This window comes from Alternaria dauci, chromosome 9, assembly GCF_042100115.1.
Source record: "Alternaria dauci strain A2016 chromosome 9, whole genome shotgun sequence".
NCBI lineage: Eukaryota > Fungi > Ascomycota > Dothideomycetes > Pleosporales > Pleosporaceae > Alternaria > Alternaria dauci.
Window position 1 is genome coordinate 1,061,775 of NC_091280.1, and position 20,785 is coordinate 1,082,559.

The 20,785-nt window shown below is 52.7% G+C and overlaps 4 protein-coding genes across 4 annotated transcripts; 1 reads left to right on the plus strand and 3 right to left on the minus strand.

Annotated features, from left to right (window-relative positions):
• Window positions 1-430: 430 nt before the first annotated feature.
• ACET3X_009043 (uncharacterized protein) lies at window positions 431-1,325 on the plus strand (the record flags this gene model as incomplete). Its single annotated transcript, XM_069455194.1, has 3 exons — window positions 431-610; window positions 718-1,130; window positions 1,238-1,325. 3 exons carry the CDS (start codon window positions 431-433, stop codon window positions 1,323-1,325), a joined length of 681 nt encoding a protein of 226 aa, XP_069303120.1.
• A 5,374-nt stretch (window positions 1,326-6,699) lies between these two features.
• ACET3X_009044 (uncharacterized protein) lies at window positions 6,700-10,722 on the minus strand. Its single transcript, XM_069455195.1, has 5 exons — window positions 10,352-10,722; window positions 10,098-10,207; window positions 9,950-10,049; window positions 9,131-9,888; window positions 6,700-9,072 (listed from the first exon to the last, which is right to left on the minus strand). Exons 1-5 carry the CDS (start codon window positions 10,502-10,504, stop codon window positions 7,959-7,961), a joined length of 2,235 nt encoding a protein of 744 aa, XP_069303121.1. The 5' UTR covers window positions 10,505-10,722; the 3' UTR covers window positions 6,700-7,958.
• A 2,542-nt stretch (window positions 10,723-13,264) lies between these two features.
• ACET3X_009045 (uncharacterized protein) lies at window positions 13,265-14,008 on the minus strand (the record flags this gene model as incomplete). Its single annotated transcript, XM_069455196.1, has 2 exons — window positions 13,265-13,889; window positions 13,941-14,008. 2 exons carry the CDS (start codon window positions 14,006-14,008, stop codon window positions 13,265-13,267), a joined length of 693 nt encoding a protein of 230 aa, XP_069303122.1.
• Window positions 14,009-16,862: 2,854 nt separating this feature from the next.
• ACET3X_009046 (uncharacterized protein) lies at window positions 16,863-20,714 on the minus strand. The gene is made up of 2 exons (XM_069455197.1): window positions 19,799-20,714; window positions 16,863-19,751 (listed from the first exon to the last, which is right to left on the minus strand). The coding sequence occupies exons 1-2, from the start codon at window positions 20,342-20,344 to the stop codon at window positions 17,058-17,060; spliced, it is 3,240 nt and encodes a 1,079-aa protein (XP_069303123.1). The 5' UTR covers window positions 20,345-20,714; the 3' UTR covers window positions 16,863-17,057.
• Between the last annotated feature and the right edge of the window lie 71 nt (window positions 20,715-20,785).

Consider the following 20,785-nt stretch of genomic DNA (forward strand, 5'->3'; position numbering starts at 1 on the left):
TACTGTATGTTGAATATGGCTATGAGACGTTTGAGGCTGCTATGACACGGCTGTTGTGCATGTGGCACTCGAACGACCAGAGCGCCACCTACGTGATTACAGCGACAACATCAGCAGCCAATATGACGGTAAGCTTTGTCAATTGGATAATGTCAAGTGGATTAGCAGCGCAACAAAAGAGAAGGGGACATGTGGCCAAAGCACAGGAACTCATGTTTTCCCCGACCCCAGTTCTAGAACGGAAGCGGCACACGTGACACGGCAAGGTTGACCTTGGCAGGTGCGTAATGCGCCTCATGGATTCCAGCCTCCAGACTCGACGTTGCATTCACAAACACATCCCACTACGTCGCTATTCGCTTTCACAGGACAATAGACATAGCCAAGCTTGCCTGACCCGAACCGGCACTATCCACACCACCGCGCAACCATGTCCAATCTCATCGACGCCGATGCAGGCACCGAGCGCTTCAGCGGCTACGAAGCCGAGTTGAAGCTGGTGCAGGCCGACCTCAGCCAGCAGATAGAGCAGATCAAAGAGACGAGTGGAGAGCCCAGGAAAGCTGCCATCAGCAGAGCAGAGCGCGCGCTCGAGGAAGCCGAGGAGCTGGTGAGTTGTCGCCTACACACTGATGTCGCGCGCGCATCGACGACGACGACAACAACAACAACAACAACCCATGACAAGATCATGTCACTGACACACACATGCGGCAGATTGGCCAGATGCGCCTCGAAAAGTCCAACATTCCCGCAAACCTAAAGTCCAAATACAACGCGCGCTTCCGTAACTTCGAACACGACCTCGACACCCACAAGCGCAAACTAGAAACCTACACCTCGGACAAATCCAAGCTCTTCGGCAACCGCTACACCGACGACCCCGAAAGCGGCGATGCCCAGCTCGAGCAGCGCCAACAACTCCTCTCTGGAACAGATCGCCTGAACAGGTCGAGTGGGAGACTGAGGGAGAGCCAGAGAATCGCGCTCGAGACGGAGCAGATCGGCGCAGGCACGCTGAGTGACCTGCACAGGCAGAGGGAGCAGATTACAAACACAAGAGAGAGGCTGCTCGAGAGTGAGAGTTACACTGATCGGAGTATCAAGACATTGAGGGGCATGGCGAGACGGTATGTATATCTGCCACCCCTACCTGTCTCCTGCTCCAGTTGATGTGGAGTGCAGATGGATGCCCTTTTGATGTGCATGACGAGAGTGCTAACGATTTGTCATCCAGCATGGCTACAAACCGCATCATCACGATTGCCATCATTACTGTTCTGGTGCTGCTTATCATCGCTGTCATCTACAGCAAGTTCAGATGATTGTCCTTACATTCGAGAAGCGTTTTCCGTCTGGCGTCTGGAGTATAACATGCTGTACGGGTGGTTGTTGGAGCTCAGGCTTAGCTATCAAATATGCATCCACTTCAATGGTTTCAAGGGGCAGCAGTTCATCACGGGCACAACATGCTGCAACTCTGATGTAACCCGATGTGCGCTGATACGCATTAATTACTTTACTAAGACATTAGGTATCTAATCTACGCGTATTACACTACGTCTCATCACTACCAAATATCCACCATGTTAGCGGCCGCACGCGAAGCTTGTGTGAAGCCGGGGACTATTACGATTAACTCAAACAACTTAAACCCGTTGTAGATTCCGAAAGAAAGATACCGGCCGTACAGTCGCCCAAGAAAAGAAACTGCTGTGAGGAGAAACCCGTCATGACGGCGAAGTCGCAAAGTCTAGACCGAACGTCAAGTAAAATAGACCAGAAGTTAATCGCAAACCGACACATAAGAGATAGGAAAGGAACGGCGGGATCTGCTGTGAGCCACGCCTGATAAGTGAACACGCGTGAGACCTTCTCAGCTTCCCTATTGTTCAATGACAAGGGTATGTAAAGGAAGGGGCGCGTGCGCTAAGCGGGCTGGTTTCCGCGTTGAAAGGTGAAAGTTGCCTGTCCGCAACACTAAGATCTTGAGGAGCGCATACGTCGTTATAGACACACATGGTATGGTAATGTGACGAAGGCAATGGAGGTATGTCGTGATCAAGAGTGACCTCCGAGCTGGTCGCTCCAAGCCTGTACTGCAGGCGTCCCCGAAGCAGCTACGCTTCATATCTTGGGGGATTGTCTAGTCTTTCTCCCGTGTCAGGAGGAGACATGTCCTGCAAACTTGGTACGGTAACGAGCGTGTTATTGGAGGGTGGTGAGTGTAGGAAACCGGTGATATGATATGGCGAAAGTGTCAGTGAGAGGTCAGTCAGTCTCCTGAGCCGACTGGGAATGGTGTAAGAGGGAGCTGCTTATCAGCTCCCGGTGTTCGTGGCGGTAACGGCGAAGGTGTCCTCTGTCTGCTCGGTTGTCGAGCATGGGAACCCAAGGCTAGAGGCGATACTGTTCGCAATGGGGCGGGCCACGGGGGGCTGAATGGTGTGATGGGTGACATGCGCAGAGGATCAGGCCTTCCTTGGAAGCGTGTAGTGGATCGCCCTCGTGTCGAGCTCTGCGTGCTTTGCGAGCTACCGCTTGCGTTGCGGGAGTGACTGTTGTAGCTAGGTAGACGTAGTGTTGGTGGGCGACTACTGTTTGCGACAGAGAAGCGACCGCTTGGGGTACGGGAGAGCGTTGGCACAAGAGGTTGAAGAGGGATGTCGCTTTGTACCGAGTCGGCCCGCGGAATGGTTGTCTCGAGCTTGAGGGTGTGGGAAGTGCTTGGTCGCGTCGTTGTTCGTGCTGTGCTGGGTCTTGTTACATGGGTGCTGGTAACCGGTCCATTCATGGTCGTGCGCGCAGTGCTGGGTCTTGTCCTAGTCATAGTGGTAGCCGGACGAGCGATGGTCGTTCGTGCTGTGTTAGGTCTTGTCCTGGTAGTCGCCGTAGCGGGTCGGGTGTTCCCCTGTAGACCAGTTCTCTGCTTTTGGCGCTCGATATCGAGCGCTCTAGCGTTGGTATAATGGGGTGCTGCTGAGAAGTAATGTGGCGCTAGCAGGGCAAAAAGAGGTCGCATAGCTGGCAAGCAAGCACATATGATACCAACATTTACCTCCACCGCAGATAACGTCGCATGATCCACGTTGTCGAACGATATATCGGTCGAATTGGCGATATTATCCAGAGTATACAGCCGTATAATTGAGACCAGAGTGACGCTATCGATGTCAGCATTTGTTGACCTTGCAATGCCTGGTTTTGCCTTACCTGGCACCCAGCACAAACATCGCCACCAAGCCTTCTTTCTGCGATTTAGGTAGATGAAGTGCCCTAACGATGGATAGTGGCATGAGAAAGATCACCACGTCTTGTGCAATATTTACACCGGCGTTTACAACCCAGATGATGAGCTGATTTATACAACGCCCATCATCGATAGATTTGTCCCATGCAAAGGCGACGGGGCTGCATATGAACACGCTCGAGAATGTCGCCCAACCCCCATAAATGATGACGACACTGAGCATAGCATAGCAGGCTATACGGAAGCCTCGTGCAGGAAAGATGCGGAGATATTGCACAAGGATGGAGATCTTTATGACGGCGAGGGTGAGGTTGTAAACCCAGACGCTTGCCCAAAAAGCCTAACTCCTTGTCAGTTGCGAGCTCCATGGTCTGTCGAAGGATAAAAGCTTTCAGAAACTTACTGTACGTAGAGTAACTTGCTCATTGACTTCAAGCTGTGACCTGTGTTGACCCAACCCATTCATTACTTGTTCCGCAGTCAGTACCGCAAGTGCGACAGAAAGAATCTACGCGTGGTCAGCGGAAAGTGTGCACTTTGTGATCCAGGTCTGCCTACCATAGCAACAACGATGCATGCATCCTCAAGCCCAGCTCCTTTTGATATTACTAGTCGTGTAAAAAGACGTAGAAACACTATGAGGCCAGAGACGAGTGTGAAAGCAAGTACAATGATATTAACCCGGGTACCAGCGGGCGTAGAGCTATCGACATCCATGATGGCTTCAGTATTAGATGGACGACTCGATAGAACAGAAAGGAGAGCAAAGCCGAAACGTAGGACCTGTAAAGGCTCGCATAGCTCAAGCCCTCATCATGGCTAATGCGGAGAAAACGATGAATTAAAATGTTCGTAAGTTGATCGTGATAGGAGATGCAGTGCGAGGTCGGTAGTACAGTACAAGACTGAGCCAGCCTCGGCAACGAACAGTGCTAGTGAATATGGCTCGTGGAAACGCAGGAAGAACAAGCCCTCATTGGTAAGGAAAGTAGGACGACATCAACCCCCCGGACAGCTCAAGAGTGAGACGCAGGTTCCCGACGTTCATGCTGCATTTGGAAGGGCGAACAGGGCCAATGTCGCGTGGCATCTCCACAGGCTGGGCACGTTCCTGCAAAAACGACCGTCTCATACGTGACGATAGTCGCAGTATGCAGATCCCGCAGGGCACTGGCCTAATGGCGCCTTGTGATAACTGGCCAGGCACCAGGTCTGGCAGAGAATGTGCGAAAATAGTCGAAGAAGGGGGTATAATGTCACAACTATACCCTTAGGGTCAACTCATGGCAGCCACCGTTAGGAAGCGGCCGAATTAGCTTAGCTCTAGGTTAGCATGGCTGAGGCGGTGCTGCGGGACTGTTGATGTCGCGTGTCATTGACTAGATGACGCTTTTGACAGATCCGTTTCGAAGGCCTGGAGAGTGTCGTACACATTTGTAAGCATGCCATGTCATGATTCTATAGCGCGTGATTGCAATGCCTGTTGCGCGCGAGTGTTGCATGCAGAAAAGCGGTTGGTCCAGGAGAGATGGTGTACCTGCATATCCCGTACTGGAAGTGTAGCAGTTCGGGTAAGATGGCGCAAGGCTAACGACCCTGCTGCAGATCTAGCCGAACGCAGACCGTGCACCGAAACTTTGATGGCTTTCTTACGGGTCTGAAACGACTCCAAGGCTATCGGCGCGCCCCCCACCATATAGTGTTTTCTCTTAAGACAGCTTGTGGCTATCTCTCACAGTCTTGGTGGATTTGGCGAGAACAGACCCTTGTTGATAGGCAGTTGACCTTTTTCGGTACCGTTCAAAGCCAAAGGATTACGCGACTAGCTTCGGCAATTTGGAGCTTGTCTTTTGCTCTTTGGCTGGGGCACGACTGTGGCTAATATTCGGCTGTTCAATCACACATCCGAGTCACGCTGTGCGTGATATACGGCTCATACCAGCCTCAGAGGTTGGTTGAGTTTGGCCGACTGTGCGCTTTCTTGGCTCACAACCTTCTTTGCATCTTCGGACGATCGGGTGTTACTTTCAAATCTAACGACTCAGGCGGCACGAGTATTGAACAGGAACGATGCAAACATTAAGGCAAGCGGACTTTTGAAGCGAGCAAGGAGCCGCATCTCCCCATGGTCACCCCCGTCCGTGAGATCCTGGAGGAGACTCGGTCGCGATTGTAGCCGTAACACTGCGATATAGGTGCGGCGTCCTAACGTCTGTGCAAGGCCAGCGGAAGAAGCGTCTGTCCAAAAAAGCATCGTCAGGGTGAAGAGTGAAGTAAGGAGTGAGAGCAGTAAACTTCCATAGTTTGATGAGGTTGGCGTTGGTATTGTGAAGATGGCTGGTCCTCGGTTTGATCGGGCGGAAAAACACTATTCTCCTATCATGCTGCCAAACGGGTTTTTCTGAAATCAGTAAGGGATTGATCCGTAGAGCAGCTGCATTGGGATGGTGCACAGCCTGCAGAGTTGCATTCGCCGCGGAAGCTTAGAAACCAAGACGGCAATCCTGGCCGCATTTTGCGGCCTGCAGAGAGGGTGCCGGATCTTCGATATGTACGATGTTCGTGATGGTCACAGGCACATGGCCATGGATCTCCTCGGTGGTACCCATTAGTGGGGACATGGATCGGTAAATTGCTTGCGAAAAGCTTGGGTGCTTTTTTACATGATGCATAGAGCACTGGAGGATTGTGGAGAGCCGTCTGAAGGATGGTCGTGTGGTGGTATCGATGGATGCAACACGGAACTTGCACACAAAGCAAGAGCAACACCGATGCCATGCTGGTGAAGGACAGGGCTTTGTCCGGGTGCAGTACTGACGACGAGTTCTTTTGGCGTGATAGGACGAGGTAAAGGCGCGCGCACTCCATGCAGGCTGTAAGAGTAGCTGATAGCTGGTGCCTGGCGCATCCGCGGAGCGAGCACGATGGCGATAATGGCGGAGTGATGGCCTGGCCGGAAACAGCGTCCTCGGATGGGACACGCTTTGGTAAGGCGACCAAGTGCGCAGGCGGGTGGTGCGGGCGCCAACAAACTCTTCTTCAATCAAGCGGCAAGCCACAAGGATCAACGAAAAGCAGCGCAGAGCTAGCAATGGGTGTCAAAAATTCCCAGCCGACCCGAAGGCCAACTGGAGCGGTCATAGTTGTAGTTTTCAACTAGCAAAAACGCTACCTCGGACGAATCCTCACTGGTAAGCGTAAAGCCCGAGCACTTGGATGCAGACGAAAGTGGAGGACGAGGGCGGGCGAGGTTAAATACTGCCAGCAGGGGCGCTAGGGACTTGGCGCGCTAGGATCACATGACCGCGCACGGCTGTCGGGTCGCGGGTCAACGCCGGCGAGGGCGCGTTCGACCAATGGCAGGGCCGCAGTCCAGCAAAGGTGGAGCTAGGCAGCAATTCACGTTTTTTTCTCAGCGCTGCACAGGGTCTTGCTCTGTGGTTTCACAGGCACAAACACACTTCAAACCCGAGACCTCACCTGCATTGGTCCACCCATCTGCTCATGAACACGTCCAGCCTAGCTGTAGCTCTCCCGAGCATGCTATGCACGCGGTCCAAGCTTACACGAATTATTCCCAACCTACCAATACGAGTCAGAAGTGCGGCATGAGCGAGCGCCGCTCTTACGCGCGGTATGCGCACGTTTCTATGAGAAGACACTTGCGCAGTCAGAGAACCTAGATACAGCCGCGATGCTGAGAGGACGGAGAATTTGCAGGCTCGGTCCTTCGGCCATGCAAGAGTCGAGCTCAAGCATTATTTTGCGCACTCCCTCCACACCGTCCAGAAGATACACTAGTCGTTGTCGCTTACACTGACAAACTAGCTCCCTGCATTGCATTCAAGATATACAGACAAGCAACGTCAATATTACTCCCGCCACCAGTAGTAGCAAGGACTCCCGCAGCTTCTCCACTTACCTTGGGTCCGCCACTACGCCCACAGTATTGAGTACGAAGGATCACATACATGGGCCTCGAGGCCAATCGCCATCTTTTCCTATTGGACCCGCATGCAGAGTGCTCACAGAGAACAGCAATCGGAGACGAGGTAAACAAAGCTTTGGGTACACGACCGACCTATGGATATGCACGTCCGAGTCAGAACTGGAGCCCTTGGAATCCATGATTGCTGCGGAACTCCGCTCCGTGCACTGCCAGCTGCAGTATGGTCCAGTATAGGTCAGGAGTCGTAACGGCTTTGTTGTACCTTCCGCGGTACCTGTTGGTCGCCAAAGTTGGGCTAAGGGCCGATCCAACTCCCGAGTCGTTTCGGTACCAAACGCCGATCATGTTCGAAACGAAGTTTCGCTTATGGAAATGCATGAAGACGTAAACATAGGATATAATACATGTATCTGCTCCTGCTGTGTGATACCCTGTGCTTGCCTTTCCTGCACTCGTGTCTACTTCGCTAAACGTCATATTCACCATCACTACCACTGGTACCACTGCTCACAAAGGCATCACATTTGTCAAAATTCTAGATTCTGCGTCGCCTATTACCTCCCTTGTGCCTCTGAGGGGATCTGCCAGCCGATAGGATACGGCAGGGTCCTTTCCTTATCAGGGAGCCTGGCTACCTTGGACAGCAGCAAGCCCGACTTCTAATACTCCTTCCGATGGGAAAGATCACTTTCACTCGCATGTATGTGTCTGCCCCATCTCCCACTAAACCTTCTCAACTTCATTTGGAAACAGAGGGGCTTAGAAGGAGAAGAACTCATGCGTCGGTTGATGTAGCTCTACAGGGGTATCGGGTACCGACTGTTGCACCACCGGAAGCTCTCTCCGGTTCCAAAGACCTGAAATGTCGACAGCGTACCGTCTGGCCAACCCCTCGAAACAGCTCAGAGCTATGCGATGCGCACGCTCCGCCACCGGCCCCTTCATCATCTGCAGCCAGCGGATTGCAGTCGTAACACAATGAATCATCTTTGCTGCCTCACAAGACGTTGATGTGGGATGTGAGAGACCAAGAAGACAAACAGAGACAGCTTGCATGATATGGTGCACAAGGCACCACCAAGGGCACTGCTCATACAGCTGAGGACTGTACTCATCCGGAAGACAAGCGACAATCGTGCTTGCAGCCTCGATGCAGCTATCCGCCATGCGTATCGAGAAGCGTGCATCGTTGGCATCCCTCCACGGCTGCCGCCTCGCTGTCAGATATGGGCGTGTGAGCAGTATCCGCGCGCTGCAAAGCTGGAACCGAAGAAGCATGCGTTCACGACCAGACACATCAAGCGGTGTGCCCAACGGTTCATCTGGTCTCATCTCCTGAGGTAACGATGAAGTCCACTGATCGAGACGCTGGCTCAAGAGAGTGGTATCGTGTTGGATATCGGTTGGCGACCGGATCATCGTACCTGCCGAGTAGAGGGACGTGAGAATGTTCTGAGTTATGATGGACAGTTGAACGACAGCTCTAAAGTATAACCCGGAGTTGGCATGTGTTCTCCTTGGCGGAATCGTCGTTTGAGGAGCATTTGGAGCGATATTCGAAGAGCCGGAAAATATGGCAGAGGTTGAAGACGATGCGTTCGCCGTATGCATGTCGTGTGCCGTGTCCATTTCCCCTGGTGGCTCTTCTTCTTCTTCCGAAACTGCCACGGGCAATGGGACTGAGCAGCAAGAATCCACGATAATGCTAGGCCGGCCGGTGATGATACTGAGCGTTCTTTCAAGAGAGTATAAACTCCACCATATTTGTACCAAAGTCTGCCGTTTAGAAGCGCTCGCGCAAGGATCTTCGTTCCGTACGTGAAGGCCGAGGGAAAAGGCTGAACGAAGAGCCACCCCAACAAGTGTCCAAGCACTATGATGGTCAGCAAGACTGATTTTGGAAAGACTTATACCTTCTGACCGAGACTCACCGACTAACCTGTCCGACGCTTAGCCAGTAAAACGCGAGAAGACCCAAGCCTTGAATTCGCGGCACATCAGCATGCGTAGTCAAGGAAGCTTCGTTCATCCCAAAAGCCCGCGCCCTAGCCTGGAACACATTGGCGTCTCCCATCAGCCAGTCCTTGTTGTAGAGATACGAATAGTTTGCACCGATGGCGAAGACAAGATTCAAGATGGCCAGCCATTTGAGATTGAGACGTGGGGCGTTCCCCGCGCGCAAAGCCGTAAAGTACACGCGAGCTTGTTCTTCAAAGCTGCGCGGCAGAATCGGGAAAGAGTCGTGCACCCTGAGCATGTAGCATCGTATCAAGTGCTCCGCGAAGTCCGGCTGGGGCAGTTCGTATGGATCCACGTAGAAGTTGACACTCACATCCTCACGGTCGGTCCAGAAGCTGAACGAACTTATCCGCTCGCTGCCTGAGACAACGGAAGGACGACGTGGAGGCTCGGATCCAGACCACTCTGCATCCATTCTTTCGCGTTGGGCTAGCACCACTGCACGCAACCATTGTACTTCGGAACTCTTTCCAATGAACCCCGTTGACCGGGCTTCGTCTTTGCTGTGCAAGTCTTCGTCCAGCAGGTCCAGGGCCTCAGTCTCATGATGCTCAAAGTATTCAGTACCACTGAATTCTCCGCTTCCTTGTGAGCCACGCCTGTCGTCCACGTCAAGATGTGATGGTGTTGGTGTCGGAGTGAGCCTATTGTCAGACAGGTCTTCATCGATCTGACCCGTGTGAGTATTTCAACGTTACCCATTGCGCAATAGCGATTTTAACCAAACTCACCTCATCCAGGATATCAGTAATGCGGTCCCCGTCTTCGGCGCTTACACGGTCTTTTATATCCTTAAGAAACTCTGCTAATTGGTGGCATTGCTCGGTGACGCTTTAGTCGTCAGCAGTGCGAAGGGAACAGATTAGGGGCTGAACAGACATTTTCAAACGATCTTTCCGAGGCAGGATATAGACGCACTCGCGATTCGTCGTCGCGCAATGCTTGCACCTTGGCTTCTCGCCGGTACATTTGATCTTGTGGGAGCGACACTAAAGGTGCCACCGTTAGAACTCGTACCAAATCAGACTGACATCAGCCTATCAGATGAGGAAGACGCCTCGTAATACCACAAAGGCTTATAAACCCGGTCACCAATCGCTGCCGTTGGATACCGGTGCGCGACTCGAACTTACTCCGGTACAGGCACGTGGAACTCGACGCCTGTCTTTCTGCCCGCCCTGCCTCTGTTCAACTCTTTGCAATCGTGGAATTGCAACCTTCCCTTGCCCAGACACGGAGATTCCATAGTTCGTTTGATAAGGGTGCTCGGGGGCGTTTGATGCCATGATTTCAGGGCAGTGTACCGTGAATCGCCGTGGAATTGTTGTACGAGAGACCAAACGTTGGTTCGGGATAGGTGAAGGCGACGCGACAACAAGGCGAATAATCCGAGAACTCCAGATTATGGCAGCTGCCCGAGATCGACTTCAATCGCGTGCGGGTTCGACCTAGCGGACGCCATCGATCCAAACTTGGGCATGGAAGACTATCCACAGGAGCCCGCTGGATCCTGGGGTGGACACACATGGCCCTGGTCACTGCTGGACGTCTATTAAGCTATAGTTTGTGGTTCTTTACAGCTCGATCGGAAATTCCAACGGAACCCTTCACCGTGGCCAATGAGCGCGATGGCTGTAGCCTTGGCTCCGGCCCTGGCCCCTACATGTTTGTCATGACGAATTATTGTGGGCTGATGTTAACCTTTTCCTATTATACATGCTGACTGAAGACCGTGGAGCCAACTGGCATCGTTTCGATACCATCGGGGATTCGGCACTTGCAAAATCGAGACGCTGCCCAGGTGGCTTTTCCCCCGGGCCCCAACCACACGCTGTGCAGCCGCCTGTTCACTAGGATACCTCATCAGGACTTGGCCTTCCTCAACGCTGTGGTCAGACCACTTCCTGTGCGGCTACCAATGTCTACTGTACCAGTATCGCCATGAACCAGGATTCTATGCGACCCGCGAAAGCAAATGGGCAGGCAGGCAGGCAGGCAGGGTCTATTACTGCATGTCGCCGAATAGTCACGTTTTTGGTCCTGACAGGTACAGACACGCCGCATGGGAAAGGAGCACCGCTGGACCACGTAATGCCTGTTCAGCGACAGTGGGAGCACACAATTCGTGCTCTCGTGGGTCTTTGGGCTTTAGCAGGTATTTTCCGGCCCTGTAATACAATCGGACGTGTCAGTAGTGTTGCGGGGCATACTGACTCGACGTACAGGACCGCGATAGCACCCTTCTTACTCTGAGTCTGGAACACCTCGAAGAATTGAAGGACGTTTCGGCTCTGCGGAACTGTGTCACAAGATGGCATCCAAGTGAATCGCTACTTATGGCGAACGCGACTTGTTCAGCCTGGCTTTTACTCTTTCCTCGAACCGACTAGCGAGCATGCTTAGCGTTGACATGTCGATTTAGGGCACATCGTACCTTCACACCCTCTTTGTCGTGTCCTAGACAGCCGCATCGAGAGATCATATACGCGAACGTTGAGTCGGGCCTTTTGGCCGGGAACCTGATGTAAACAAAGTCTATTCGTATTCGCCCGTCGCAATAGGTGAGTTCCTAGGTAATCGTCGTCTTGCTCGGGGTGCGGAACGAGCATAATACTAATTTGACTCAAGGCCTGCATCTGGAGTGTATCAAACCTTATGAAATCTGAAGTCGATGCATGATGTCGGGCATCCGCAGTAATGCCAGCCAATGGTAAATTCGCCAGCATCAGCCTTGCACGTGTGGTCTGTCATCAAAAGCCCCACATGCCCGTTGTGAAAGCGACTCATTGCCAAACAAGAACTCGTGTCTTGATCTGGAAGACCTATCGCATGGTCACAGCAATGCGATTGCCTCATTCCCGGTGTCGCCGCATCGACTAGAAAAACTTCTGTCAGTTCCGTGCGTCTTTACAGCGCTTTGGCACGTACGCAAGGCCTGAGGCGGTAATTTTGGTACCTAGAGCTTTCCGCCGATCTAAGCGCGCGTGCGCCGATCTGGAAACGCCTCGCTGTCGCTCACTTCGCTTCGACTCGTGTGCATTGTACAACACTGCACGGCAGATACGGTAGACTTGGTCAGTAGTCCTGCGCCATCATCATAAAAGATGGTGATAAGGCTTTGACCGTGCAGCGCAGAATCTTGCTCCCTGGCAGCCATCGTCGATCTGATTAAAAAAAAAAAGATCGCCAGATCCCAATCTTGGAATAGCTAGCTGTCCTGGATCCGACTTTCAAAAGTCTGGATGACACCAGCTAGTCGCCCGCGTCCAACACACATCCGCTCTTCCTCCCGCACGGTAACTAATCAACGGCCATTGTCTTCACATGTCCCCATCAATGGTCGCATACTCTCTGTAATGATTTCTACGCGATCCTCGGCCCGTTACTCCCTAGGGCAAACTCCATTGCCCTCTTGCAACGGGTACCGGAGATGCATCATACGCCAACTCAGTATTGCTGCGTGTGAGCCTGCGGACGAGTCAAGAGAAGAACCAAGACCACGGTCGCGTCACCGGACACTTCCCATCTTCAGTGCTTGGTTCACACTTGGTGGCGCCCTCCCCGCAATTTCTCTGTCAAACAGTACTTGCGATTCAGTTTTTCCCATTGTTTTTAGCCGCGCCAAAAGAAGCCATCTACAACGGTCACTTTGCATGAACTCGTTTGTGGGCAAAGATCTGGCAATTTGACACCACCCATTTGGAATCCATTCTGAATTTCTCGGTTTCGGATTTGGGGGCTGAGCTTGGGATAGCGATCTGGGATCGAGATGCAACCACCATCTTACTCGAGGCGTGCAGTGGTTGTTAGTCTCTATTGAGCCTGCGACCGAGACTAGTACTGTATGCACGTCGTATCATGCTTGCAGCGGTCGAACAATTTCAAGTTCCCGCGGCAAGGCCACAATGTAGCAGCCTCGACGAGAACAAGACAAAGTTTAGACCCCCGGCTGCATCGCTTGACAATAATTTACTCCTGCCGCTTCGAGAACATAGCATGGTATAGTAGTGGTTGTGATTGTATGCAAGGACGGGGCTATCAAAGTGTTATGGCCCCCACTTCACATCCTTCAATTTGAGTTTCATACCATTTCTTGGTTTACTGGTCAGTGTACCACCCACGACAATCTTTGCTTTAGGATCTGCCATATCCATCTCGAAGCTCCCCACGAATGCCGCAACAAGCGACCTCATCTCGGCCCGCGCGAATCTCTCTCCAATACAACCCCTCGGACCATGTAGAAATGTTAAGAAACTATAGTTGCTCTCTGCTCCACCGTTCATCGTCGCGCGACCAGTCTTCGTGTCCAGCCAACGCTCAGGCACGAAGTCTTCAGCATCTGGTCCCCAAAGCTCCGGGCTTCGGTTGATCGCCCACGGAACGATCCAAAACATGGTGCCACTGGGTATGACATAGCCGCACACTGTCGTGCCCCTCACAGCGACGCGCGATGTGAGGGGTACCGGAGGGAAGAGTCGGAGGACTTCGTTGCAGACACAGTTGAGATAGGGCATGCTTTCCAAAAGTCTGGCGACATCGAACTTCGCGCTTGAAAGCACAGCTGGGTCGGGAATATACTCGTGGATCTCGGAGCGGAGCCGAGCCTGAACGGCTGGGTGTTGGGCAAGCAGGTAAGAAGCCCAGGTCAGTGCAGAGGATGTGGTTTCGTGACTGCCTTGGTTAGCTATGCGTCAGGGCAACTCGCAATTTGGGTATACTGACCCTGCTGCTACAAAGGTAAGAAGTTGGTCCACAAGGTTCTTGTCCGACTGATTATCAGCGCGTATCATGATGGACAAAATATCGCAACTCTCTTGGCCCTCCGCCTTCTCACACTTTATCTTCGTCCCTCTTTCTACCAAGAACTCCGAACATATCCTTCGCAAGTTCCCGGTTGTAATCACCACCCTCTCATGCAGCCTCCACGGCAGCATGCTCACCAGCCATGGTGGTAAGATAACGTTGGCAAGATAGTATAGTACCTTCTCGGTCGTCGGCTCAAGAATCTCCTGGTAGTTTTTTGCCAGCTCGTCGTCCTTGTTGTGCAAAGACCCCAAATCCCAGCCCATTCCGGCAATACCAATGATATCCAGCGTGACCCGTGTGGCATAATAACAGACATCCAACACACTGTCTGGTTGCGCGCCAAGATCTTTCTTCACCACGGCGCAGCACTCTATCGATTTCCTCCAGAATACCGGATACAACTCCTTGATATGTTGGAAACGAAATGCAGGCAGGATGCTCTTCCGCTGCCGCACATGCTCCTCTCCTTCACTCATCAACAATCCCTCTCCCAGGAATCGCTTTATGAAGTTACCACCAACGCGCGGCTTCTCGAAATCATAGCACTTGTGTACCAAGATATCTGCCAACGCTGCCGGCGTCGTCGCAAGGAGTTTTGTGGTATGCAGGAATCCCCGCCTGAGAATGATACCCTTGTTAGGTACCGTATTCATCGTGCGAACCTGCCAGTCTCGACTCGGCTGACGTTTCTTCAAGAACAACCGTCCATGGCCAAATAACGGTATGAAACCTCCAGGCTGCGGTAGCTTACATAGAGGGCTAAGGAAGAAGGGGTATAGGAGCCAGTTGTAGAAGATAAGGACACTATTGTGAAGGATGGTGAGCGTGAGCCAGTAGGCCTTCAGAGAGGTTTCCGGAAGAGTATTGGCAAACAGAATGTATGCGGCAATTGCTTCAATGGCTGGGAAGATAAGACAGTTTGCAAGGTTGAACTTCATGGTTGCGTTGTTATGTAAAGTACACCAAGGAAGAAAATACCGCGGCCTTCTTATTAGTAAATGCTTTATTCCTTCTTCTAGTCTACTGTTTGCGTTGCGAACTAGTATAATTATACGACCTCCCAGCCAGCTAGCACACAGCCCTGATGTCCTTCACTCCAAAGTCCTTCGCCCCAATGTCCTTCACCCCCAATGACCCCCATTCTAACGTCCCTCATGATATCGTGCACCTGTTAGACGTCTGCCGCTGCCATGGAACCGGGATTATCGCCACTTCAGCTAAGCACGAGAACCAATCTTGATTGCAATACAGTCATTTCGGCGTGTGGAAGCATGCCGCTACCTATCTAGCCGTGTTGGTTTCGCAACCATTTCGATTTCTACTGAGGGGTCTGCTTTGTTGCCATGCAGTCGGGTCGCATACATGGTCTATTTTAGATTGCGACAGGCTATCGCCAAACCCCAGATACGAATCGCTTATCGAGAAGCGAACTATGTAGGTGTCATTTGTTCTGCAGCCTCGCCATTCGCTATTCTACGCTTTCATTTCGCCGCAAATCGCCACCTCTCTCCATCAACTTGACCTTCTCTTCGTCGCCCACCAGCTTCTCCGCCAAAACTTCTTGATCAATGTGCGGCTCCAAACCAGCACAACGAAGCACAAAGCAACCAATGAGCTGCTCTGCCTCGAGCGAGTTCTTTGTCAAAGCATGATCATCTCCGTCAAAAAGCTTCAACTGCCTATTGCCCTCGGTACCATACATACTATACAGTCTCTCCGAGCACAAAGAACTCAGTGTTCGATCACCCGTACCATGAAGGAGTAAGAGCGGTCTCGGCGCAAGCGACCGTATACCCTCTGTCTCCGCTGTTTGACTAGCGACAGTTGCACACCCAACTACTCTTTTGTCTTGCCCGCCAATGGTGAACACAGGAGCGCCACCAAAGGACCAGCCTACCAGCACAAAGCGCTCGATTTGGTAAGACTCTTCCAACTGTTTCATGGCCGCTAGGACATCCCTCACACAATACTTATTGCGTGCCGGGTATCTGTAGTCGAGTCGCAATGCTGGCACGGCTTGCTTGAGCGAGGCTAGCTTTTCTGCAAGGGAAAGATAGATTGAGGATGGTCCCACGACACCCCCTCCTGCGCCAGAAAGTAGTATAGCTGCTGTTTTGGATGCTGGTGTGGCTGATGCCGTGGGTGGTAGGTGGAGGAACCCTGGCACGGAGCCATCAGGTCCGTCTTCGACTTCTATTGACATGGGCTTGACGATACATGGCTTTTGCGTATGGGGCGGATGTGATAGGCCTAGGTAGTCGTTCAGACGCGCCGGTCTCGAGGGGGTGGATGGGCGAGCAGTGGCGGATAGAGAAGTCCCAGGAGGTGACATGTTGCGCGTTAAACTGTCGATGTGACTTAGAAATCGTTTCATGAAAGAATGATCAGATGCTCGGTGTGTTTTGATTGAATTAAGCGTCCAAATCTGGGTGAACTATATTATTCGCCACTCTCCATCCGTTGCCTCATGCTTCGTCAGGTATGATGTCACATCAACAGACTATGACACTGCACGCACTCTGGACCCTATTCATTTGCACAAGCTCAGAGTATCGTTCTTCGGACGGCGCTTTCCGGAGAAAAGAAGGGCAACAGGTAGAGGAAGGGACTTGGTATACCAGGTTCGCCTAAGTGTGCCACGCTAACCCGTCCATCACATGTATGTGCTGCGTTCCGGTGACGAGCGACCGAAAAGCACAACCACATCACGATGCGCCTCTATACGGCAGAGGCGCAACACCGAGGTCCATAGTCGCATGGAACCATATGTATAAGAGGATAAAGAGTGATAAGAAGAACTACAATTACGTCTTATGCTATAGTACTAACGTAATATTGCTAGGCGGCCAACTGGCCAACCTCCATCATGCGCCGTGTCATGCTCAACTACGAGCTTTCTTATCATAAACGCCGTTGCTCTGAACATGCAATGCATTCAACACCAGTTTAGCCACATCACCCGTAGAAATTGACACTGGATACCCAAGTTGTGCCGAGTTGCGCCCTTGCGCCCACCTTCCTGCCCTAATACCTTCATTCCATCGTCAACTTCTCCGTGGTCTCTAACACTAGAACCTCGGTACCTGATTCAGAATCATCTGTACGGTGGTTCTCCATGTCTTCACTGCCCGCCCTACTTCTTGATGGGTCTTGGGCAACAACGGGTGAATCTGCCCCATCTGAGAAGTTGCCAACGCTACTCTCGCGTACCCGTTGTGCAACGCTGGCTGCGATTTTCTCATCCAGCATGCTGACCAATCGTTCTGAATACTGATCCAGAAGTTTGATCATGACCGTCTCCTCAAAGGCCTTAGTTTTCACCCTGTCTCCAACCGCCCTGGCAGTAGATGCAAGCTCCCTCTCAACCTCTTTTGCGAGTTCCGGGCTCATGGTTTCGCTGGTATTTGCAAGACGTTTCCTGTAGGCTCGAAGCGTTCTGCATAGGCTCTCTGTCGACGCTCCTATGCTGCCAAATTCGTTGACCGGGGCTCTTGTACGGTTCCTAGCGTCTATCGATGCACGGCGTTTGCCATGCTGCGGATTTCTGGGACTAGGTGGCGATGGGGAGCGATTCTTGTTCTTGCGTCCTGTACCCTGCCCTTGCCATGCTGTCATTCGGCCTTCACGTGAACTACTGTTCATAGGAGACGCCTCGAGTTTCGGCGTGGGGGCCAAGGTGAATTTTGATACTTTTTTCCGCAACTTCGGTGACTTGCTGCCGCTGGGTGGTGGTGTTTCTTCTACGGGTGAGCGTTGAAAACGGGCCATTTCAGATTGCGATAGGACGCGCCGTAGTGGTGGCTTGCTGGACAGCAAATCCTGGTTGGAAGGCGTGTTGGCGGCAAGTAAATCCATAGACTTCGATATGTCGTGGCGATTAGGTTGTAAGGCCAGAGCCCATGCAAATATAGTCCCATCCACAGCAACTGTAACTAGCGACTTCTCGCCCATCTCTTCACTCACGTGCTCGGGCATTTCCACAAGCGCGATATCAGAAACGCCTTCCGTATGGCCCCAGTCACGAGCGATCAGGGAGCCGCTTTCATCGTAAACGCGTATCGACTTGTCGGTGCTTGAAACGCCCGCAATCAGTGGAGCACCCCAGTTGCGTGGTATGTGGACCAAAGAAGACAAAACAACTGCGTCTCCACCATCAGTATCGCATGCACGGAAGTTGCTGAGTGATTGACCTGTCCGAATATCAAATTTGTGTACCTGGCGATCGATAGTCGAGACCAGGAGGACATCGTCCTGGTCGATGTCCCAGGCCGATGACACTGGTGTTGCTTTCAACATGATAGCTCGTGACATCACAAAGGCTCGGGTCGTGCCACGATCGTCTTCAAGAGATAAAAGCTCACGAACTACCAGACTGCGATCGCTCGAAGACGACACTAGACGCGTGCCATTCCGAGAGAAAGACACCCCGTTTACTGCACCCACGTGCTCGTCCAGAGTTTGCAGTAGATCCCAGGTTTCTTCTAATCGTGTGAACACCTGTACGGTACGATCTCGGCTGGCACACGCGACAAAGGTCATGTCGGACCCCTCGTGTATGGCAATGCTGGTGATTTCGCTGGCATGTGCTTTGAACTCTAACGTGCAGGTTTTGGTGTTGCAATCGATGAATCGTAGCACACCGTATTTGTCACCAGCAACAAGGAAAGCTCCATCAGTGGAGGCACGGACCGTCCTTAGCTCGTTGGAGACAGCATCAGGTTCGTCAAGCTGCTCAAGCTGTACTTGAAGCAAGCCCTTGAACGACCCTTGACTCCAGAAGATGACGGTGCCGTCAGCAGCCCAGGTGTAGTATGAAGCCTCAAATACGTTCGGTTGCGCGAGACCAGCGTGAACCCCTAGTACAGCGTTTCCATGTGCAGGTAAGGTATGAACGACATTGCCCACAGCGCCTTCATCATCGTCGGAACACAGTTGCAACAACCGGATGGCCCGGTGGGTGTCGACAGTGATGAGATAGTCTTTGAGACAGGCTATGACGCCGATTTGATTGCATTCCGTAACCGAAATGGAGGGGGACTCAACGCGCGGTGGAGGCGAGGGTGGGGGAGTCAGTCTTCCAATCATCTCCTCTATGTTGAACGTCTTGAGCGCTCCTTGACTACCAGCAACGTGGAGTCGCCCTTTGACGTCGACAGCCAGAGAGGTTACAGCAAAGCCGGCGTCGACTAGTCTCGAGAAGCGGTGATTGGATTCTGTGTCGTCGATAAGACATATGTCCCCCTTGTCAGAAGCCACGACGGCCTTGTTCCGGGCTATGGCGACGACACTTGTGAATGTCGATTCTTTCAAGCTCTCTAGAATGCAATTCCTCCCTGGTAACGTCTTGTGTGTGGAGCCGGAGAGAAACGAGACATCGCTCTGACGTGCCTTGGAGATGCGCATTGTCGCATTGAGGTCGTCCACCTTCCAGACCTTTACATGTCGGACACCGACAGTAACCAACTTGTTCCCCATCCACGCCATTCTGTTGATATGGCTGACGCATTTATTGCTAGCATGTAGCGTAGCAGCTCCGGTGCGGGGGTTGATGTGCCATATATACAAAAAGCCATCGTTGGCTGAGCCCAAGCTAGCAAGGAAGCGCGAGTCGGGACTGAAGGCTACGCAGTTGACGCCGAAAGTGTGGTCCGAAAGGGAGGTGAGCGGTGTGTCTGAGGCGGCGTCTGGAGAGGCGGAGAAGATGAGGACGCGAGGTTTGTAGCCCGTCTGGAATACGTTAGGATCATACAGCGAGTACGGGATGTGTGTCTCACCTCTCCGACGGCAAAGAATTTGCCATCAGGGCTGAAGCTGACGCAGGTGGCCGCCTTGATCTTGTCTTTGGTAGCCCAGGCTCTGTTGCTGGGTGAATCTGCCCAGTCGTGAGCACTGGGGGAGGGGAGGGGGGAGCCCCCGAGGGCAGCGTCGCGCAGGGAGACGGCAGTACGGTTGCGACTCTCGTTCTGCGTGGGCGTCGAGGGCCCGCCGTATATGGATGCCGAGGGATTGATGGGGTTGGTAGTAGGTCGTGCGCGGTAGAAACGCTGCGTGACATGCCCTTGGGCGTCTATGCACGCAATGACAGCGGCAGCACCCGCTGTGTAGCCAAAGCTGCTGCCCGATGGCAGGCTGTCAAAGGCATTGGCCGAGTTTGTCGTGGTACCGATGACTTGGCGCAATGCAAGACTGGCTTCGGCGCGTCCAGCCTTGACGGGCGAGCGCGGGGTCGTCTTGAAGAATGGGGAGGGCGAGGGATTGAGCTTGATGCCGGAGCCGATGGCTGGGCTCATCATCCGGGGATTGGAGGGCGTAAGCGACATCGCGGCCTCCAGGTCAGTGGTAGAGGAGGTTTGCGATGGCTAGCAGACATGTCAGAAAGACGTCATGGCACTAGGCGCGCCTGCACCTGGGGACGGGGTGAAAGGAATATCGCGTCGTGGGCTGGTGAAGGAATCAATGTTTGGCACGCTGCGACTGCGACTGCGACTACCACGGGGACGTGACCCGGCAGCTATCCAAAAAAAAAAACGAATGTGAGTGAGCGATTGAGCGGAGGCTACGTGTCCCTGCGTGGTGAGGGTGAAGGAGCAAAGGGCCTGCAGCTTGAGCGGTCGTGCATCAGACGGGGCGACGCGCATTCGAGGGTGAATTGGCTCAACGGGGCATTTGTTTGGGCGGTCACGACACGCAAGGAAGCGACGATCTACAGCGCCAGGAACAGGCGGAGCTCAAGAGCTCACTAATTCGCTAAACCCTATCAC